Source organism: Mirounga leonina, unplaced genomic scaffold, assembly GCF_011800145.1.
Source record: "Mirounga leonina isolate KUSES-001 unplaced genomic scaffold, KU_Mleo_1.0 Mir_151, whole genome shotgun sequence".
Classification (NCBI taxonomy): domain Eukaryota; kingdom Metazoa; phylum Chordata; class Mammalia; order Carnivora; family Phocidae; genus Mirounga; species Mirounga leonina.
Window position 1 is genome coordinate 74,779,999 of NW_023270377.1, and position 24,501 is coordinate 74,804,499.

General features: G+C 35.4%; 1 protein-coding gene across 2 annotated transcripts in view; it reads right to left on the reverse strand.

Annotated features, from left to right (window-relative positions):
• The window catches only part of GALNT13 (polypeptide N-acetylgalactosaminyltransferase 13), a 544,197-nt gene that overhangs the window by 148,456 nt on the left and 371,240 nt on the right, over positions 1 to 24,501 (reverse strand). For both annotated transcript variants that reach the window (XM_035008009.1, XM_035008010.1), the window contains exon 9: positions 9,411 to 9,591. In XM_035008009.1, coding sequence (XP_034863900.1) covers positions 9,411 to 9,591 — 181 coding nt within the window. The remainder of the gene's footprint in view (positions 1 to 9,410; positions 9,592 to 24,501) is intronic.

Here is a 24,501-nt window from a genome sequence, read left to right on the forward strand (position 1 = left end):
CCCCTGCTTGTGTTCCCTCTTTCGCTGTGTTTCTTTCTGTCAAATAAATAAAATCTTTAAAAAAAAAAACACACAATAGCGTTTTTATTTTCTAAATAATTTGTGTTAACATGCTAAAGGAGAGCTACTCCCAAAAGACTATAAATTATTAGGATGCTGAGGTAATCTGTCATAGCGTTTAATATCTGGTAGGCAAGTATATGGCTAGTCTTTTTATTTGTATTGTTTTATTTTTGCAAAGGATTATTTAGATTTAAAGGAGCCTCAATTGAGAAGTTTAATGTACTTTCTGTCATTACTGGATCTAGAAAAGACTACGTTTCCTAATTTTCTAAAGGTTATCTTTGACTCTGTTCACTTTTCAGAGAATATATGTAAATAAATAACTCCAGAACTGAACTCATAATTTATTTAAAATAGCTACAAGATGATGATAACATAGACATCCTGGCAAAGATAATCTACCAGAACACCTAATGCGGGGGACTGAGCCTGAGAGTATTTGAAATAAGAAATGTGCAATTTGTAACCATCTGACCATCAATAACTTTATGTAAATGACTACTGCTGAGTGTCAGAGTGAGTCATTCAATTGAGTTAAGAATTAGAATTGAAACTTAATGTAATTGATTATATAAGTGTTAAGCCGTTCAATTTTAGTTATGCTAAAATTAAATAATGAAATGGGGGCACTCTGAAGATGACAAGATGAAAGTCGGTATGATAAAGCCTCTGTATGTACCTGGATCATGTTTGATCCATATTTAATGCTCTTACATCAAATAAAAACTCTTAGCCAACTCTTGACAGTAAAAATCCATGCATCTTACACATGTGTTCTTGATCATTTACACCAATGTGAAAAACGTTGTAATTTTCTACTTTGCCTAGTTGAACAAGCCTTAAGGAAATGAAAATTAATCATGACCATCCAATCAAGTGGGCTAGGATTTACTTACTGGAAACTTCAGAATATTGCAGAAGTCACACACACACACATACATACACACACACACACAATGATTAGACTAGAGCTATAAATGTTTCATTTGAAGAAGCAGAAACTAAATGTATGAATAATTTTGGTATCTAAATTCTAGAAGGTAGTGATAATTCCGTGAATAAATCTATATTAGAACTTAAGTGATACTTATTCACTCTAGAAACTACCTAGATTTGGTAATGATAAAATCATTTGAGGGGCTAATTATCTGAGTTTCTGAGTTGTTAATCGAAGACTGAGGATAAAATGATCCACCCTTACTGTTCAAATTCAATATTTTTGTAACATTCAATAAACATAATTTATACCATCTGTTTATTAACTTTATGGACCATGAATACAATTCAAGATACTTGGAAAGAATTACTGTAATGGGAACTGATATAATCATTTAATAGATTTATTTAAAATTATAACTGCCGTAGTTGATTAACTATAGCTGATGTAACTGTTGAAGCTAATACTTTTATTTATGTTCCATGGATAAAGATAAATAATACTTTCCATAAGGAGAGTCATCTGATTGTGGCATTCTGCTTATATTATGACCCAGAGATCACTGAAATCTTAAAAAAAAAAAAAAAAAATCCCATGCATTTTACTAAACTCAGACTTAAATTGCTCAACAAACACTTCTGGAGCACTTAAAATTTGCCAAGCTTGGGGTGGGGGTCGGGGCAGCACTGTTTTAACAAAAAATAATCCCTTAAACCATAAAGGCTAAACCAGCCAGATTTTACTTCAACAATTAAATTCTTTTTTAATATATCTTTTTGTATATCAATTGTTACAATATGTAGAGTAGTCTGGGAGAAAACACTTGCAGTGGATTTAGCATAGAGAAGATTAGTTACCAGAATACATAAATATCTATGGATATATAAAAGGGAAAAGCTATCCAATAGTAAAATGAACAAATGATCCAAATAAAAAGAAGAAATCCAAGTAATAAAAAAAGGATGTTCACTTCTAGTAGCAATATGAAAAAAAAACTAGACATACATGTAAATCTATATGCAAATATAAATAAATATACACATATATGTGCACACACATAGATATGCAAAAATAAAAAGTATTGAAAATCTAGAGTGGTGCTAGCACATTGTAAGTGCTCAAGAGTTCTGGTGGGATAATGGTTACAGTCTTTTTTTGATGGAATTTCTGAAAACATATACCATATGATCTAATAAATCAACTTCTGTGAATATATCTGACTAATTATAACAAATATCTAACACTAATTGAGTGTTTAATATTTGCCAAGCATTGTTCTTTATATATCTTTTTTCATTTAAGTCTCAAAAAACTTTATGGGGAAGGCCCTATTATTACAATTCCCATTTTATGGTAAGGAAGCTAAGTATAGATAGGTTAAGTAAATACAGAGGGGTTATGTGGAGCGAGGATCTAAATTAATCCAGGCAGTCTGCCAACAACTCTCTCTCTTAAGCTGCTATGTTCTTCAGAAATACCCTGTCAGGTTCACAAAGATGTTGTTTCAAGTATGCTTCTTAACTATTTTATAATAATAGATAACTAAAACCTGACAAATGCTTGTCTTTATTGGTATAATTAAATAAGTTTTAATATATCCATGCAATATAATATTACTTAGTTACAAAGGTGGAATCATATAATCCTATGTGAATTATATGTAAAACATTATAGGACATACTACCTAGTTAATAGAAAGGAAATTAAAATAGTACCTGTTATATGATCATATTTACTTAACATATGTATATATATGTCTGTATATGTATGCCAATGCATAGGAAAAGATTTTGAAGGATAGACATCAAATGCTTAACAGAGGGTTATTTGGTGGAAGTGGTGACTGAAACATATATTTTGTTTGCCTCTGACAAATATAGTAAGAAAAAATTGAGCTCAACGAACTCTAAAAACAAAACCAACCAAATAAGCAAAACAAAACAAAAACAAATATAGTGCCTTTATTCACAGAGCTTAGTGGAGGGAAGAAATACTCTAAAAATGCATAAATCCTACAACAGGGGAAGCCACTGGAGTTCCCAGGAAACTAAAATAAATGTTGGCCACATTCTAGATTTTTGACTTTCTGGTAAGCCCTGGTACTGTTACTTCTGGTAACAATTAAACGATTGTTAGGTAAGTGAGAGATCAAATGAAATTTACTTTTAGGAATGTCCTCCAGCAATATGGTAAAAGTAGGTGAAAAGTGGGCAAGCTTTGAGGCTGGAGGTGCATCAGGATAATCAGGAGTTTTTCCGGATGCGGGATGACTGGAAGAATGAGGATAATTGAAGGCATTTGAGGAAACTTAGCAGGTAGACTAGAAAGGAATTAGAGATTCATTTGATTTTGATGCTTCTAAGTTGAGAAGGAGAAATCAAGGAAAATGTAGGGAGTTCACACCAGTATCTCTTTTAAATCCTCACAATGTGCTCCCCATGTATTAAGCACTTAATTTCATTTTTCATTTAAACTAATTAAATGTGATGATGTAGACGGTTAACTTTTTAAAGGCGAAGGCAACATCTTTTCTGTGTTTGCATCCCCCCCTCCCTGGCATAGTACAGATCAGGAACTTAATAAATACTTACCCAATGAAGATAGAAGCAAGGAAGTATTATCATAAATATACAAATAAATACCCATAAAAGGCCAATAAAAATCCCAATGATAAAAATTGACCTAATGTCTTAAAGAATTCAAAAGTGTTTAACCGTAGGAAGGAAAAACAGTTGTGGGTCCATTGTACCAACAATACTGAGTATAGCTCTCATCCCTTACTTGCACATTTAGCATTTCATGGTATCGACCAGATAACTGAATTGCATGTTATTACAATATAGCATATTAAAATGATTTAGAATTTCTTCCTCATCATATCATATTCACTAGGTGATACCATGGTTGATACTGCTGAAAAAGTGTTTATTAAATGATAAAAATACAAAATTCATAGGTGCAAATGTACTTTATGTTCAGAATTGCTGCACTCTTTTCAGATGAATTCATGTGAACCCAAACAAAAACTGATATCCCTGGATTATTAAAAAAAAAAAAATCTGCATGTGGCACATTTTGCAGGGAACATCAAACCTGTGCTTATAAAATCAGCCTGGAACCACATTTTTATGACTTATAAAAGAAATTAGGCCCTATACTCAAAGGGCTGGTTATTAAATATTTTATCTTTAAAAAAATCACCAGGCTGAAAAACATTTGTATTTCATAGATAAAAATTTCAAGAGATAGAAATGAATATAGGTCTTGAACTTTAATAATGATCCAAAGATGGTGCTAACAAAGACTGCCTTTGATGAACTGATTTTTCTAAAGTATTTTTAAAAGGTTAGCAAATAGAGTTAACCTTCAGAATAAGTTCAAGGGTGTGTTTCTAAATGTGTGGTTTCTGTTTATCTGGAATACAGATCATAATGCTCCAGTACTGCCAAAGGAAAATAAGCTGTTTTCCCAGTTACATACAAATACCTTTAAAGTATGTTTTGGGCATCTTTAAATTCTATTTTCTATTTGATTTTCTGCTCAAAACAGGAGCACAAGCTGTCCATTAAGAAAAGGAAGAACAACCGGAGATTATGTAAGGACAGCTGCTTCTACTCACCATGTCAATTGATAACACAGTTAGAAATCCACCTCTCCCAAAAAGAAAATCAATATTTATAGAACAGCCGGCATTTCGAATATATGGTTAGTGTTATAACCACACTCCATTTTAAAGTTCTTAAGCTTTTTACCTGCGACCAACAGGAAAAATTGTTGCCATTTATAATGGGGTGCTCTGTGAAGTGTTTTCTGCTTACATCACTTCATTTCAAAGGATTTGCTAGGACAATCAGATTGCCTCAAGCTGAAACAGCCCAATTACTAGTAAAAACTGCCTCAGACCTTAAGAGCCTACAGGACTTTAAAAATCAGTGATGCTATAGTATTTGCATCCTAAAAAAGGCAGCCAAAAAGCAAATAAACAAATGTTGAAAATGTATTCTTCAACGCTATTTCAAAGTATTTCTACTCTTCATTCATATACCCATTAGAGAGACATAATTAGACTGCCAGCTCTGCCAATATGGCCAATGGCTAATGGGCATAGCCAAGACAATTAGGATATACAGTAAATATTTTGAAAAAATAAATCAGATAAAGGTAATTCACATACATAGTTATTTATACAACCCATTGTAACTTCAAATTAATGGGGATCATGAGAAAAATAAAAATCAACATGTGTAAAAGTAATCTTAAGTTTATGGGCTCTTGTATTATGCTGCTCTATTACAGAATGTTATTGTCTACCTAAATCGTGTCTGTTTGATTTTATATTAGTCCTGGAAGGTAAGATTGTATTACTGTGTGGGCCTATAATTATGGTGTAATTATCATACCCTAAGAACACAGGGTAAGCCAATGGGACCTTCTTTTCGGTTGGCAAACACAGAGGAATGACATCATGGATATATGAAGAGCTCTTTTCACCTCTCTCTTATCAAGGGAGTCCTTAATCAGGGCATCAGAGAAGTGGGACAAAGGCTGCCAATTTGCTGCAATTCTTGTGAGATTCCCGGGGATAGACCAGGTATCCATGGAGAATTCAGTAGAAAAGAAGAAAAATAAGTGGCTTCCTTTTAAAATGCATTCATTCATTTGGTCATTCACTGAGTCTTCTAATTATTTAACACATATTTTTTCAAGGACTGCACAGTGCCAGGAAAGTTGCTCAGCACTATAACTACAAGTCTCTGGATGTAGAGACATGTAATAAACATAAAACAATATGGTACATAGTAATACTTTTTTCAGGACAGAGCTGAAGCAGAAACCAAACAATAAAGTAGGTAGGCAATATTTTATAGGGTATATTGAAAGGAAGCAAAGTTGTCAGAATTCAGTTCATAAAGACTCAGTACTTAAAGATGGCATTTTGAGAAGCTGCATAAGAGGAGAATAAGATTCTGTAACAGAAGCCCTGATGTAAAAAATGGGAGTCTCCTCATAAAAGATGCCCAATATCTTCGGCAAATTAACAGATACATGGAGGTCCTTCTAGAAAGAATTACAACAATTTCCTCAGCTAGATTATTAAGGAAGTTCTAGAGAATTAAACAGAACTCAATATAAGCTCTTTAGAGTTTTTCATAAATCCATGTGTGTGTTTGTGTGTTTCTATGTATATTATAGCAAAGCATGTGACTCTAAGTGTAGATGTCCATTCATGGATGCCTCTACTATCCCCGTACACCAACTACTCTCTTTACAAACTTTTCTGTTACTCAAGGCAATGAAAAATAGAATCCCAGCAATTCTAGGTGATAGCAAAGAAATCCATGATTTTGATTATAAGAGTATCAGAAACCATCAGTAATAACTAAAATAGTTACTCACTCAAAAAACATTCAACACCATACAAGTGACAGATTCCTGACTCCCAATACAATATATTTTATCTATTTTTGGGTGATCTGAAAGTTGCCCAGGGCTAGAATTGTTTTTGAAGTCCAGCTCTAGTTTCCAGTTTACTTCCTTTACTTTTCCGCTGGGAAGCAATTTATTGTTTTGTGTTTTTGGTTTTTCCTGTTTGCCCATGCTACAGCAGGCAGGTCCCACGCTCAGCAATGCTGACAGTTTCTGAGACATACAGAAACATAAATGCCCCTTAGGAAGTTCTAGATATTTTCAGCATATTCCCCAATTGTTCTTTTTCTGCTTTCCAAAATACCTTTCTGGATTTAAATGAGCCCATCTCATAAGAACAATAAGCTTCCAAATGATATTTGTTGTAATGTAAAAACTACACTTTCCAGAATATACAAACAGTCCCTGTTGAGCAACATAAAGTCAATAGTTGCAGATAGCAAGCGTTCCTTTTTACCCTTTAAACTCTAAAGCCTGTCATTTCATTACAGTTTGAGAAATGGTTCTACCATTTGTCTGCCTTTTTCACTCAATGGGAAATTATACAAAAGACTAACATACCACTTTTTACAAATAATATTCATCATGAGTGGATATAATACACATGGTGGCAATTATTCTCAATTGCTTGTATTCCTGAATATAGGTTGTATATAATCACACATAACACATTTCTTTCTTCCATTACTCCTTTCTTCATATTTGAGCTTATAAATTTCTAAAGGTAATGATTTGAATTCAGAAAGTATTATCAAAAGAAAATGAAAAGGTTATATAAATGTCACTGCCTTGCTACGAATTTTACATGTTCTTGCCGAACTCAACTCTGTGAATATCTGGACTGCCTTTCTACTATAAAGAGAAATACATCTATGCGTGAAATAGTGTTTCTGACAATAGCTTCTTGACATAGAAGAAGCTTGAAAACGTGTGAAAAAAATCCTTTGCCTAATCACACATTTACACATGCATTGCCCTCATTTTTCTTTCCTATAGTAATACTGGATCTTAATAAGAAAGTTCATACTGCTTATTGCCTCTTTATCTATAAAAGAAGAGCTTTCACAGCCTCATATATACTTTCAGAAATCAGAGCATGTCAATTAGAACCCAAACTGGTAACAGTCAACAAAACCAAAAGATAGTCAACAGAATGGGAGAAAATTAACAAGTCAGGAAATGACAGATGTTGGCAAGGATACAGAGAAGGGGGAACGCTCCTACACTGTTGGTGGGAATGCAAGCTGGTGCAGCCACTCTGGAAAACACTATGGAGGTTCCTCAAAAAGTTGAAAATAGAGCTACCATATGACCCAGCAATTGCACTACTGGGTATTTACCTCAAAGATACAAATGTAGTGATCCGAAGGGGCACATGCACCCCAATGTTTACAGCAGCAATGTCCACAATAGCCAAACTATGGAAAGAGCCCAGATGTCCATCAACAGACGAATGGATAAAGAAGATGTGGTACACACACACACACACACACACACACACACACTGGAATACTATACAGCCATCAAAAAATGAAATCTTGCCATTTGCAACAACGTTAATGGAACTGGAGGGTATTATGCTAAGCGAAATGAGTGAATCAGAGAAAGATAATTATCATATGATATCACTGATATGAGGAATTTGAGAAACAAGACAGAGGATCATAGGGGAAGGGAGGGAAAAATGAAACAAGATGAAATTGGAGAGGGAGACAAACCGTAAGAGACTCTTAATCTCAGAAAAAAAAAAAAAAAAAAAAAAAAAAAAGGAACCCAAACTGGTTTTTTCCAAACCATGTAATAGATTTTAACATGAAAAAGAGGAGGTGAGCATGAATTTTTGTTGTTTTTCTTGTGGGTTACATAATAATGTCATTGATGACCACATGGCCTAAACATAAATTAGCAAAATAGAACTTTAAAAATTATTGTATCAGTACAGTTGAATTCCCATTGTATTAATTTATGCTTTGGTCTCTTTGTTTAAACTCTGAGATCTTGAAGGCCCCTGTGTCTTCTCTTTGTTTGTAGCTTCTCATAATGTCTTATCATATTTCCTTAAAAAACAATGTAATGTCTCAGAGGTTGTTTTTTTAATAAGTAATATGTTGGAAAAATTCTAGGAAATTATAAAAATGAGATCATTTATAATCACAGCCCTCAGGTATGGAATGTCCTCACACATTATTTTTTTTCTTTTTTAATTCTTTAAAACATTTTTAAAATTCTTTATTAAAATTTATTTTCCTTTTAAATTCTTTTAAAATAAATTTTTAAAAATAAGTAGTATGTTTTATTTTTAAAAATTTAGAAAAGTATAAAAAGGAAAATAATGAAATTACTCACAGTCCCACCACCCAGTGATAGTCTACATTTACTCTTCTATTTCCATATCTACTCTCTGTAACTAAAGTAGGGTAATATTTTATTATCCTATATTATGCTTTTCCACATATCAATTAATGAGTAATTTGCTATGTCATTTAATATTCTTTAAAAATATACATTTTAATATCTGCATAATTTACCATCCTATATCTTCAGGAAATCATTTAGGCAGTAGAAAACATCTCTTTTTAAACATTAGCAAAATTTTTTACCAACTCAGCCAGCTTTATTTGTGAAACAAGGAAATCTAGGCTTACTTCTCCTTAAAAATATTGTTTTTCTTAAATTCAGCCAATACATATTAACTATATTTGGATCTCTCTGTGTACTGCTCACTCCACTTTTCTAGCATGATTCTTGTGCCAAGAAAGAAACAAAGAAAAAGAGAGTATTTAGGCATGTGAGATAAGTGTAGTCTTTCTCACTTTAGATGAAAAATGACTTCATAGTACAACTTTCTCAAACACGATTTTCTGTAATATTATGGTGATAAACAACATTTTATTTAAACTAGTAGAAGAGTAGCAATAATGAAACACATATTCCGCATGTTTAAAATTTTATTTTCCCCTGCAGAGGAAGAAATCATCTTTACCTGGGGATATGATATAGAAGAAATCTTTAAATTCATCCATCCAAACTTCTGCCAGTCTCCTGTTGTTCTTGTTGATGACATGACCAGTACCACCAGGAAAAGTGTAGGGAGTTGCCTTCCGAAAAACATGACCAACATGGGAGCAAGTCACAATCTCCAGAGAGCCTCCACATTGCCAAATCTGGGAAAAGGAGCAATGGATCTATCACAATCATTGTAAATAACGCAGTAATATTTATTGTCTGACAAGTCTAACCAAGGCCAAATCTTAGATTTTATATGGTTCAAACAAACATTGGATAGGCACAAAATTTAGAACAGGTATACTCAGTTTGGCAAAAGATTCTAATTTAGAATAGCTTTACCTATGTAAATATTGTAGCATTGGATTTGTGGAAGTAAGATGCGTTTATTTTTTCATGTGCCTTTATCAGACTACCAAATTTTCAGTTTCTAGTAGTTAACCTAATTGCTATTTAATAGATATTTAGCATCTAAAATCTGCTATGAATTAATGAATTTGTACGTGTTAGATGCCATGGTAAATAACTAAATTTGATTCGTAGAAAAACCGATTATGCTCCATTCATCTGCCATTTTAAATGACCTTTAATTCTCAGCTTTCCTAATCCACTGTGTCTTACACCTTTGGATGTGCCATTCTTATTAAAATGTGCTAGGACTCCTTTACATCTGCTCAACATGTATGCATCCTTCAAAATCTGTCTCCAAGTCATTTCTTCTAGGAAGCTATGTGGAGAGGTTTAGTATTTTGTGACTTTTGTACTTTAAACATCCTTTCTATTTTTTTTAAGCTTTATTTATTAGAGAGAGAGAGAGAGAGAGAGCACACATGAGTGGGGGCAGGGATAGGAGAGAATCCTCAAGCAGACTCCCCACTAAGTGCAGAGCCCAGCTCAGGGCTGATCCAATGACCCATAAGATCATGACCTGAACTGAAATAAGAGTCTGGTGCTCAACCGAGTCACCCAGGTGCTCCTTTAAACATTCTTTCGCGAAGAACTGATTACACCATCTTGTAAGCAGTTGTTTACTTCACTATCTCTCCTTTAAAACTACAAAGTTTAGAAAACAATATGTCATATACTTCTTGGTGTCCTGGATTTACTGTGTAGTTGAGGCTAGTTATTCAGTATCCTGAACACATTTATTTCTATAAAGTTACATTGTTTAGCCATAGGTTATACTAACAGCATATGTGTATATGCATGTGTATATATAGATATACACACATATAACACACATATATATGTTTGTTACATACATGTAACACATTGAATATGTGCTACAGGTTGTTTATCCCAATAAACAAGAGCCACAGTTATTGCTATATGTAATTGGAAGGATTGAGTTTTATATTGTAACTAACATTGTTCTTTTTTGTTCTTATTTTAAGGAGAGTTGCTTATTTTGAAAGATAAAGTTTTCTCCAGTCGACCCCTCAGGCAATTTTCATCTTAGAAGAGGGTTGTCCTTGGGCTTGGGTAGCAGTAAGAGACATTCATTTTTATCAGAAGATGGAAGATGGTAAATAACAAGTTATATTCATCAACACTGGCTTGTGCATTACATGTGCGATCTATCTATTCTTTCTCATTTCTAATTGTTTAAACAGCATAATGTGAACAGTAAAGAAGTTTCAACCTAACACTAAAATGGAATGGAATTCACTATCGCCCTCAAAAGACAGGAGAGAGCATTCTTAAGTAATCAGAGTATTTAATTGATTGGTAACTCTCTCATCTTTGTCACATTAAATCTATAAGCCCTCTTGGAATTATGCAATTCTTCCATTCTTCCATCCCATTAAAATGGAGGAAGCAGATCCTTCTCCTGTCAAAGATAAATCAATACTTGTACGTCCGTCTAGACCATATGCCTAAGTCGATCTTAAGAACTTCACTAGTCTGGTACTTGCTTTGATTTTCTCCAGAAACATTAACAATTTTGCTCATTACTAGATAATGTTTTACCTTCACATAACATCTTCTAAAATCTCCTATCTTTTAAATAGATTTTTAAAATAGATAAACAAGTAAAAAGATCACAAACACAACAAAAAGTTCTTCCCTTGGTCCATATTCTCTTGGTTCAAAGTATCTCATTTCTCTGTTTCCCCTCACTGTAAATTAACCTAAAATTTTTAGGACATATGTTGTTTCTCTTCCTCATGATGAAATGCTCTTTATTTTTACAGTTTCCCAAAACTGCCATGGTGAAAAACACAAATGTTTCCCTTAATGAATATCTAGTAGAATCCTTTCTTGGATTGTCTTGCTTTTCCTCCCAGTACTTTATACTGTTTGTATGTTTTTCACCCTAAATTCATATTTAAATGTTAGCCTCTACCTTTCTACCTTCCTTTATTCATTCTCCAGGTGGTCTTATTCATCCTATTGTTTTGCATGCGATCTGAATACTCACAACCTCAACAGTGACATCTCAGCCCAGACCTCTCTTCTGGGATCCATACTTGTGTATCCAAATCTACTTGGTCTCTCCTTTTGCATGTCTCAGATACACCTAAATAAACATGTCTGCAGTGGAACTGTTGATTCATCCTGGCCCTGTCAGCGAGGTCTGACTTTCTTTTAGTCCTTTCAATCATCAATAAACGTTGCCACCACTAACTCTGGTGGTCAATTAAAACAAAAACAAAAACAAAAACAAAAACACCCAAAAACAAACAAACAAAAAAAGAGAAATGAAAAAGAAAACAGAAGCCCTCCCCCTTGCTAAACCCTAAAAGTCATTATTGACTTCTTTTTTTTTCATCACTTATATTCAATCTGTTAACAAATCCTGGCTTTCCTATCTATAAAATTAATTTTCCGTATATCCATCTCTCTCTGTCTCTCCACCACCATCCTTGCCCTAATCACCAACTGTCTTGCTGAGCTCACTGTTGCTCTCCTATAATTTGTTTTGTACTGAGAAAGCACAGTGTATTTTAAAAATTTAGTCATTTTATTTTACTTCCGTGTTTAAATAATTCCATGGTTTCTTACAGAGCTGTGAGTATAAACAAAAACCTTTAGCAGGGCCTCGCAGACACTACATGATTCTCTCCCTTCGTCAATAAAGCACTGGTGATATTGGCCCTCTGCCATTTCCTAGAATAACAACTCACACACTCTTTCACACACCAAAGCCTCAACAAGTGCTTTCCCTCTACACAATTCTGTCTGCCCTGCATCTGACTGCCTCTTTCCCATCCTTCTCATCTCAGCCAAAACATCGCACAGCATCAGAGAGCTCTTTCCTCATTTCCATATTTAAAGTGTCCCACTCCGATTAATTTCTGCATGAGCACCCTGTTTATTTCCCTCTTTGCTTATCACCAATCTGTAATTTATTCATTTGTTTGGCTGTGCACTTTTTTCCCCAAGGGCCGGTGGAGCTATCTGCTCATGCCCCCACCTCCCCGTCCTCCCAGCCAAGCCCAGTGCCTGTTACACAGGATATGTCACTGCATGTTGGTTGAATGGAGAAATGAATAACTCAGAATGAACTACCAAAATTAATATTAAAAAAAAAGCATCCTTGGCAGAATGATGAGATTTAAGCAGACGTATTTTGAAGGGGTTTTAAACAGCATTTATGGAGGAAATATTTTTAGTATCAGACTAACCGGAATAGTCTAGTAAAATGAAATGCCACTGTTATTTCACACACTTTGGGATCTGAAGAAGTTCTTTGGAGGTCACAGCACAAGAGATAAACATTAGAAATGGTTGGGAGCCTGGGTGGCTCAGTTGGTTAAGCGACTGCCTTCAGCTCAGGTCATGATCCTGGAGTCCCGGGATCAAGTCCCACATCGGGCTCCCTGCTCAGCGAGGAGCCTGCTTCTCCCTCTGACCCTCCCCCCTCTCATGTGCTCTCTCTCTCTCTCTCTCATTCTCTCTGTCTCAAATAAATAAATAAAATCTTAAAAAAAAAAAAATTAGAAATGGTTGATGGCTTATGACAAACAAGGGTGCTAAATGATACAATCTTAATATTTAATGTTACTAAAGTAACCATTTAGTCAAATTCACATTCTCTCTCTCTTGAAAACACGATTTAGTAAATACTCAGGTATTTGTACCAGGCCATTCAGCAAAGTGCCCCAGATTCAGAAGAAATAGCACATGATGTGTTTCACCTGAGAGGGAATTTCAGACATTCTTTTCATTGTGCACTGTTAATAGTGGTAAAGCTCCCCCTCCTCTTCGACGGATTAGGCATGAATGAACACCTTCTTTCTTCCTTCACCCAACTCATATAGGGGAACTACATGAGTGAAGGAGAGACTGGCATTTCCCTCCCTGTTGGATACTTGCAGAGCACTAAAATCAGCAGACTACCCTGGTGTTACCATCACAACATAGCAGAATGTAGTGAGTGAGATTGTGGGAAAGCCTCAAGTGTAAGGAAAAATGTGATCCTAGTAAAATAGGAAACACATCTGTCCTAGAGAATCCTGAAGGTGGGCTAGGGTATACTGGACAGCTTGTTGCAGCAGAATTGGTAGGTTCAGTCATGTAGTAATCCTGGGAAGGAGTAGTCTTTGGACACAATGGGACAAGACTTCAGTGGTTCCCAAACTCTATAGATCATGGAACAGAGAAGAGGGAAAATGAGCTGTGAGACTAGCAATATGGCAGATCAGCAAGAAGTTGTAACATTGAGAAAGGCAGTTGGAGACCATACAAGGTGAGAGAGAGGCTAAGATTTAAACCCTCTGCAAAAGGCCCCTGGATAACAGAGGCGATAGAAGGTGAAGCTGAGAACACTTTTGAGAAAACAATGGAACTGTGTATAGAAGACTCAAGGATGGAGGCCACTAGTAGCAAGTGGAACCAAACTGAGCCAACTGTAGGCAGCCATCACAAAACACGAAATCAGATGAAACCTGACATTTCTGTAGCCCTCCTATTTGACATACACCAGGGGAGTGGGAGCCGGGAAAACCCTGCCTTCCCCCTTGTAAGTGCTTCTATCAGCATGGGCCTGGGGAGAGGAGAGAATTTGAGGCATGCACTGCTTATGAAACAAAAGCTTTGAACTGAACATTACTAGTATTTTTAATAACTGAAACTGGCTAGAAAGCTATTGAGTATATCCTAAATGACATCAGGATTGGAAAGGAATATTCCTCAGAGCATTATATAATGATGGGAGGGAAAAAAAAATCATTTTAAGTCTGTGCTTCTCTAAATTTAGATTGTAAAATAAACCCTGTTGCATACAAACCAGTGATTGACAACTGTCTTCTGAGTTCACAATTTGCCTTTTTGCAAATATGGATTAGCACTGTGGTTGGGTGAGGGAGGGCACTTTATTTCCACTCTGTCACCTCTTGGCCCTCCCCTGGTTTGTAGGCTTATGGGTTCTTTGTCCCAAATATGTACACAAAAAGAAGGATCCTGACTTTGAAAACATTCAAATATTGAGTTCCAGTGGTCTCTCTTCTTTCCCGCCTAATAGGCAAAGAGGTAAGGGTACATGCAAGTGCTGATGTTTGATTATCATGCTAACTTGCAGTAAGATTTTGTGAGCCCATGTACAGGCATAATGCAGTAACAGCTGCTGAGTTACAAGGCAGAAAGTCAACTTGGCCCTGACTTTGACTCTCACAGATGGAGGCAGTTCTGAAGTATATTTAGGAGTGGTAACATAGGTAGAGGTAACTGTTCCATGACTCAGTGACTACTGGCCCATGCTTTGCTTGGGAGCCATAGCCTACTGACTCCTGGAATAAAGTGAGTACTTCTCCCATTGCCATCAGTGTGCACAGAATGTGTGGATTAACATTCATATTGCATCACCCAGGGATAGCCTCTCCTCAAACTTTGCGTGAAAATGAAAAGATCAAGGTAGGAATGCATAACATTATGCGTTAATTAGGCTCAGATCTGGTCATAATAGTACCCAATTAGTTAATGTAGAAACAAAACATTTAATTGATCAAATGTTGACCAAATAGTTACTCTGTAATTCGGAGACACTTCAGTAATATGAAGTAATTCAGATGTAAAGAGTTCCCAGAAAACTACATGGATAAATATTATGGCAGCAAGAACTCAAACTGAGTGGAGACCCTAATAACTACCAAGACAATTTTCCTCAGTGTATCTTCAATAAATATTTTAGAAAAATGGAAGAAAGGAAGCAAAGACGAAAAGAAGAATATGACACAGTCATTAAGAACCTGGGCTTACAAATAAGCAAGTAGAGTTTTTCTAGTAGTTCTGTCTCTTACTATCTGTGCATACTTGTGAAACTTATTTAAGTCTTCAAGGCCTTAATTTTCCCTCTGAAAAACAGGGATATAACAACTACTTCCTAAGACCCTAATAAGATGGCATATATCAAGCTTTCTGCCTGATACTTCATATGGGAAGAAGTAAAACGTTATCTGTATATTACTTAACTTTTACTGTTGTTGAGGGAAACCAGCATCTGTAGTGAATCAGCTTATTGTTGCTTCTTAAAAGTATTTTGTTTAAACTTGGTAAGTTTTGCCTCTTACTGGAATTGCAATATTAACATCCAGGGGTTTAGGTACAGTGCAGAGTTTAAAAGAAAGCCAATTAGTTTCCAATTAGAACACCACATTTTGTTCTCTGAAATTATTTTACAGTGTCTGAACAAATAGCAAAAACTGAAGAAAACATGATGTCTCATCCACATGAGCATGTGATGTCCGAATTACTTTGTATCACAGAGCATATCTGATTGTTATTTTCCAGACCTCCGACAGATTAATATTTGTATATTGTATCTCTCTCAAGTAAATTTGACCATGTATGAAATACAAACTGTCCTTTTATCCACAGAGGACTGAAGCTAGCCAGTTACTTGTTTTCCTTCCCAGATATTTTTATGAGAGTCTTTTGATGATGGAGAAGGTTATTAATCAAAATGTAAAATTCCCATTGCTCATTTGATTATCTACTTGATTTTCTTCCCCCAGCTAGAAGACAATTAACTAACATACATTATTCTTTCATGTTTTTTGGCACCTACATCAGTGACATTTTAATTAAGGTTCATAAACTTCAAAAGCTCCAACTCTGCAATCTCAGTTCTAGTGCTACTATTACTAATTTTACAGCTGTTGTGCCAAATTCATGCAGCTGCTTGTTTTTATACTAATCTTTATCCCCCCACAGCCAGCCCACACACATACTATCTCTGGCACAAAGTCACGGTTTATTTTTTTTTAATTTTTATTTATTTATTTTATTTCAGTGCTTTGGGTGACTATATTCTTTTTTTTTTTTTTAATATTATTATGTTATGTTAGTCACCATACAATACATCATTAGTTTTTGATGTGGTGATCCACGATCCATTGTTTTCGTATAACACCCAGTGCTCCATGCAGTACGTGCCCTCTTTAATACCCATCACCGGGCTAACCCATCCCCCCTCCCCCTCCCCTCTAAAACCCTGTTTGTTTCTCAGAGTCCATAGTCTCTCATGGTTCATCTCTCCCTCCAATTTCCGCCCCCCATTTTTCCCTTCCTTCTCCTAATGTCCTCCATGCTATTCCTTATGTTCCACAAATAAGTGAAACCATATGATAATTGACTTTCTCTGCTTGACTTATTTCACGCAGCATAATCTCCTCCAGTCCCATCCATGTTGATGTAAAAGTTGGGTATTCATCCTTTCTGATGGCTGAGTAATATTCCATTGTATATATGGACCACATCTTCTTTATCCATTCATCCGTTGAAGGGCATCTCGGCTCTTTCCACAGTTTGGCTATTGCGGACACTGCTGCTATGAACATTGGGGTACATATGGCCCTTCTTTTCACTACATCTGTGTCTTTGGGGTAAATGCCCAGTAGTGCAATTGCTGGGTCATAGGGTAGCTCTATTTTTAAATTTTTGAGGAATCTCCACACTGTTTTCCAAAGTGGCCGTACCAACTTGCCTTCCCACCCACAGTGTAAGAGGGTTCCCCTTTCTCCACAACCTCTCCAACATTTGTTGTTTCTCTCCCTGTCCGTTTTTGCCATTCTAACTGGTGTAAGGTGGTATCTCAGTGTGGTTTTGATTTGGGTTTCCTTGATGGCTAATGATGATGAACATTTTTTCATGTGTCTGTTAGCCATTTGTATGTCTTCTTCTGAGAAGTGTCTTTTCATCTCTTCTGCCCACTTTTTGACTTGATTATTTGTTTTTTGGGTGTTGAGTTTGAGAAGTTCTTTATAGATCCTGGATATCAGCACTTTGTCTGTAGTGTCATTTGCAAGTATCTTCTCCCATTCTGTGGGTTGCCTCTTTGTTTTGTTGACTGTTTCCTCAAAGTCACTGTTTAATATGCCCTTAATGACAACAGCAATATACCCTAGAGGCCACGTAGCACATTGGTTATGGTAATATAGGCTCTAGCTCCTGAGGTCATATCCTAGCTCTGCCACTTCCTAGCAGGGTGAACTTGGAGACTTCCATCTTTCTATGCTTCAGGTCTCAGGTAATAACATGAAACCAGCAGAATCGACCTCAGAGGGTTGTTATGAGGATTGAGGCAGATCAGCTGCTGTGGCCTTTAAGTGTGTACCTGAGTTGCAAGAAATCACAGAGTCAAACTGCCCAGGAAATGTATCCAGTACTTGATAATTTAATGCCTAAAACAAAAATAATTATTTGGATGAAAAAGAAAAAGCACCAGATTTGAAATTGGAAAACTGTATTCTTAACTGAAATAAACACAAACTGATCATAGAATTTGGAATAAGTCACTTAATCTTGAGAGTCCTCAGAAAATTCATATATGAAAGAAGAAGAATTGAAGTTGATAATGGCTAAGTTTTCTTTTAGATTTCTAGGATTTAGATTGATCTCTTTATATGGGGCATATAACCACTTTTAGATATCAGATTTTTATTTCTATTTTAAAAATTTTGTTTATTTATTTGAGAGAGAGACAGAGAGAGAACTTGCACATACAGAGGGAGAGGGAGAAGCAGACTCCCCACTGAGCAGGGAGCCTGATGAGGGGCTCAATCCCAGGACCCTGGGATCATGACCTGAGCCGAAGGCAGACGCTTAACTGACTGAGCCACCCAGGTGCCCCTAGATATCAGATTTTTAGATAGGAATAATACATCTCTCCAAAATTTAATCAACATGTTCCTACTTGGGCAAGCTGACTTGGCTTTAGCTGTATTAGAAGTACACGTTGTGTAGATATTATACTCTGAACACGAGAAAGTATGAAAAAGATAACACCGTCAAACTTATGAGGCAACCAATGTGTTTTTTTCCCCCTCAGATTTAGGAGTTTCCTATTTTACAAAGATTGCAAATGTTATAAAAACAAGGGAAATCACAAAAGTACTCTTGTTCTCTCAGAGAATGAGAATGTTTCAGGAAATCACCATATATTAGAGTAATTTGAAGATTTTATTTTCATATTGGCATGAAATATAGACAATTCTGAGTCGAACTTATACTGTTTCATATATCCCATCAATTTGCTACTAAAATATCCAGCTATCAGATACTTTCCCTTCCAAAGTACTTTTCATCCTTGGGCATCTTGAATCTGTGATCTCTTTTCAACTTAGAAATGAATTTTCTGAAACCCCCAAGTTTGAAACAAACCCTTTTATACCTACTCATTTTCTACAGGGCCTAACATATTAATTCTGAAATAAATTTCTTTAAGGAAAGTCTCACAACCCAGCTTTATCTTTTTGCTTTGCCAAAGACTTAGCAAATGACTCCTGGGAATTGGGGGTGGGAGGGAGGGGAACAAGAGTACAAGGAAAGCAGAGAAGAAGAAAATGGAGCAGAAGAATAGAAAGGTGTGCTTATACTGAGTGTGGTTTGAAGCGGGAGAACTGTTTTGAAATGGAACTGAGACAGTCTGCATATGAACCAGTGGGTATCAGATGGATGGTGAGGTGGGAGTGGTCACAGACAGGATCTTTTTAACCTCTTCTCCCACTGTCCTCAAATATAAACACCCATTCCCAGCATTTAAGTGCATAGTGGAGATACCTCCAATATATATACACCATCATTTCATAATGTACATTCTACTATCACTTTTTGCCTCTCAATGACTTTCTTTGCCTTGGAGCTTTCTGACCTTCAGAATTACCACACATTATAGCTACTGTATTTCTTTGCCTCAGGAGAATTGTTACTTGTCATTATTCCACATCTTATCAGGACTGCTGATATTGAAGAAATTCCCAATTCTCCTTTAGATCCTGATTGTGTTATGGCAAATCTTCCATCTTCTGCCTAAATGACACGTATGAGCATAGAAGGCAAGAAATGAAGAACACAAAGCAGCCTACCGGATATTGCAAATGCTACGTAATATAAGGTGGTTCTCCTCAAGAAAATTAGTGTCTAGCTTTTCATATTTACAAAAAAGTATTGCTTTTTATATTAGCATAGATTGGTGCAAGCAGATAATTCATAAAAAACGAGCAAGAGAAATAATACGCGAGGCAGTCATACCTTTTCATCTTTCAATTATCAATAATTTTTGAAGTGTGATAAGTACTAGAGGTTTTGGATATTTTCAGTGCATTTTAGGGGAATAGTAACTAAGACAAAAGTAGAATTATTGGAATTTGTGCTTTCTTCATTGTACAATTAATCCTATGAATACATCTTGAATGTGAAAAAAATTGTATGTAGATGAGATTTTTGAGAACTGGATGGAAAGGGTCTGTGATTTATTAAATCATGTTTGGGTCAGACATTTTGCATTTTACATTGGTGTCCTCCCATGTCTGATGATCTGACTGACTGTCAGATACCAGTAACATCTGCTGCTTCTAGCCACAGAGCAGCTCATGATAGCTGCGTGATGTTGCCCTAGAATTCATGCCAGAACAGTCCTCTTTGAATATCAGGAGACCACCTGGGTACCCAGCTGCACTGTGCTACATCTCCTGCTCTCTTGCAGATGCAGAGATACTTAAAAAGAACTTGGATCGGGTAGGAGAAGAAAACTTGGTACCTCAGAAAGAGTTATCCTTCGGTTACTTGATCTCTCCATCTATAAACTGTCCACCTCACCTGACTGTGGCTGCAGCATTTTAGTCTAAATGAAATTTCCTGTATAAATTGTAAAGTGGTCAAATGCTTTTCAAATGTAAGTCCCCAGGATAAACTTGAGAGGAGGAAATGACCCCTCCCCTCTCAAGCATTTTTCTTCAGGCCTTGGCCGGTGTCTATTCGGCAAATATACACTAACCATTAAGTTTGTGTCAAGCACCATGCTGGGCTCTGGGGCACAGAGGAAGAATAACAAAGCATGGATCTCTGTCTTCAAGTAGCTCACAGCCCATCTAGTTGTGACTGTTAAGTACCGGGCATATTAAAGTTCAATCATCAATTTGCATCTGACAGTTGAAGAGGAGTCTCTCATGCCTACAAGAAAATAACTGTTTTAAGAGGTACTTATCCTAACAGTAATCCTTTCATGGACAGAATTTTCTTTTCCTAGCTTTTAGTCAGCTAGAGACATTTTATTTCTTGTGAAGGACCTGAGACATTTTTATAGGAAGCTATAAGTTTTGCTTCAGATAAATACTTTCCCTAGGGAGCCCATATAAAGCTCTAATGCTATCAGTGGAAAACTATGACTCCTTTCCAAAAATCATCTTTCAGTCTTTTTTTTTGCCATAAAATGCTTAGTGAGATAAATGTGAAACATATAAAAATATCCATATTGATGTCACCTCCAGCACTCATTACAAATACCCATAAGACCCACCGTGAAGGAAAATAATACTCTACTTTGACAGTTTTGATCTTTTAAAAATAAATTGGTAGTAGTAAATGTAGTCTATATCATACTTTAAAAGAAGAGTGAAGAAGTAACCACCACAAAAATAGCCACATTTAGTGTGATACTTTGCTCACTTACTCACAAACAAGGAGAGTGCAGGGCAAAGTTTATTTGTCCAGATATGATGTTTAAGCACAGTGAAGATAAGTTTCTGGTCTCTATTAGAGAATTAGAATTGCAAGATTAGAATTGCAAGATGTCATTCTTGTGACATATAAAGGTTGTTTAATAAGAGAACATCCATGCTCGTTAAAATGCTTGCTAAAGGAGATATGCTTTATCCAAAACTTTCTCCTCTTATCAAACCTCAATATCAGGACTCTCCTCTTTGTGGAGAATTTCGGGCTTTCTACTTTTTTTGAATTTAAGAACAGCTGACCTGACTTTCTATGCATTTCCACCTTGAAACATCTCATATTGCCTTAGTTTCTTCTCTAGGAAAATGAGGCAACTCTTCTCTTCAAAATTAAAACCTGCCCTTGGGATCTTGAACTCAGAATAGAGGAGGACTGGACTGGGAGCAGAGGACATGAGGTTGATGTTCAGCCCTACCAATTTCTAGCCACATGACTTAGTCTCTTTGAAACTCAAAAGCATTATTTAGAGAATAAGACAGTAATGACAACTCACCCAGAGTGTTCTGGTAAGGACACAGGAAAAAATGATGAACATAAAACTGGTACAAACTACAAAGTGTTGCACAGATGTCCTTTAGTATCTATAATATTCTTTCAGCACCAGCAAGTACTTATCTCATAAATTGTGCCTTCTTCTTTCTTTTTCAATAACACCTACTTTTTCTAATAATCCTTCCTATCAACTTACATTTTATCTTACCCCCATGACAAAATAAAAGAATAGCAAATATAAGATAATTAGTTTAATCATATTTACCCTTCAAGTTACTATGTACTTTCTTTCCTACTTACTGGGAAACTTCTTAAAGAGTTTTTCTTTTCTCTACTATCTTCACAATCCAATTTTCTTCACATCTTATATTCTATTATCTTGATTCTATCATCTGCAACTGTTCATAAAGATTTTTATGAGCTTTCATTATTCTTTCTTGCTTCTTTGCAGCATTTGACACTGTTGACAATCACCATAACTTTCTAAGTTTTTGTGATATATATTTGTTCTGTTCTGACAGCCTTGACTTAGCATTCAGTTTCTTTTTTTTTCTCCCACCCCTAAATGTAGGTGCCACCTAAGGACATGGCTTGCTATTCTGCTCTCCCTATTTTCTTTCTTGGCAAACTCTTCGATTCTCACACGCTCATTTAATTATAAATTCTGTAAAGCTAACTCTCAAATCTGTCACCTTCCCTAGACTTTGCCTCGACACTGCAACACATTTCCAACTTCTTCAGGTACATCTTTAACTTTCCATGACCTTAAAGAGCCAAGAGTTTCTATTCTCTTCTCCAACTACAAAAAGAAAGTTTATAGTTCCTGGGGTTTTCTCTTGCAGGGTCAGAGAAATGATCAAGGAGCGAGTCTTACATCAGTCCTAATCACTATCTAGATACATCATTATAGAATTTGTGTGGGACACTTTGCCCTTGAACAATTTATTTATATCTTCTTATGTTAATTTAAGAGTTATAGAAAGTATGATAATTGTCCATACCCCAATAGCTTTGTTTGACCAATTAAAAATATAGAATGTAAAATTAGTTGGCCAGTTGAAATATAGGATTTAAATATAAACACAAAGAATTTGGTTGACCAATTAAATAGAGAAAAAAAACTAGAATTGCATATTGCTGGATTGTTAAGTAATGCAATGAGTAGAAAAATGTAGTCAAACCTTTGATAATAGAAACAGTTAATGCAGAAACATATTTTAGCATTCAAGAAGTGCTGATAATTCTACACCAAAATTTTGATTTCAATTTTATCCTATTTGCAGTGTAAACCAGTGACTAGTTTGACTATAAAGGATCTTAAGGATTTTTAATTCATCAAGTTTGAATTTTTGCAGATGTAGAAGGCTGTTAATTTGGATTTATTTTTTAAGCGTAATTTAAAAATTACACATTAAAAATCTACAAATACCAAATAAAATAAAATAAAATAAAAACTCCATAAAATTTAAAAAAAGATCTACAACTACCTTTTAAATGATACTTAAAACTCAGTTTTACTGGTACTTAATACTCAAATTCTGAACAGTTGGATCAAAGGCCTCCATCCACATTATTTCACACCTTCAAAAGAATCATTCCTAGTATCTAGAATGTTATTGCTGAAATCAGTCAGCTTATTTAAATAAATGTCATAATTGGTTTCCTTTTTTAACTACATTTCTGGTTGACTAGAACAACAGTAAAACGATTGGTAGTCATGTACTTAAGATAGACATCACTAAGTGTGACAGTATAATCATAGCTTAAGATGTTGCACATTTATTGCAGTAGTTACCATAGAGATTTAAATTTAGCTCTTTAATAAAAAGTGCATGAATTCAGTTTTGAATGCATTAATTTTGGCTAGTAAGGGGCACAGGTTTCCCAACTGAATGCACATATATAGAAACAAGAATTTTGGAATTCTGTCCTAGAAATCTTTAAGGGATCAAATATAGATATATAAAAATAATCAGTTCAATTTCATCAGTTTTTAATGGATACTTTATTAATTCTGTCACTTGAATCCTAGTTCTGCAAAATATATATTTCATGATTTAGTTATACATTATTCATGTAATTTTCAAGAGGGAAAACACAAGGTGGGGAGACCAGATATTCTAGCCTAAACTTAAGTATGGCTCAAAGCACAAAGAAGGACCACAGGAGTGTAGATCTGAGAGTTGCTGGTTTCTAGCCCCTGTTCCCCTCTTGCCCTGCCATCTACATGACAAGACCCTTGGATTTTTAATTTATAAATTCTTCCCTGACTATCCTAGATCACAGAAATCTTTCCTTCTTTTGAACTAGATGCACTTTATATCTGCACTTTCAGACAATACCTAGACCATACTGGACTTTCTAAGAGAGAGCAAGAGCTACATCTCTTATATATACCATCCACAGTGTCTCATGCAGGTCTAAGTATAAAAATATTTATATTGATTGATGGGTAAAATGAGGGTAGATTGACACCTGGCTGCTACACAGAGGTAATCTCAAGTATAATGTAAACATTACAAAACGCATTATAGATCAAACCAATTGGGAAAAAATTTCCTCATATTTTAACCCATGCTGAGATGCATTATAATCATATATATAAAAGAATTCTATGAAGTGCT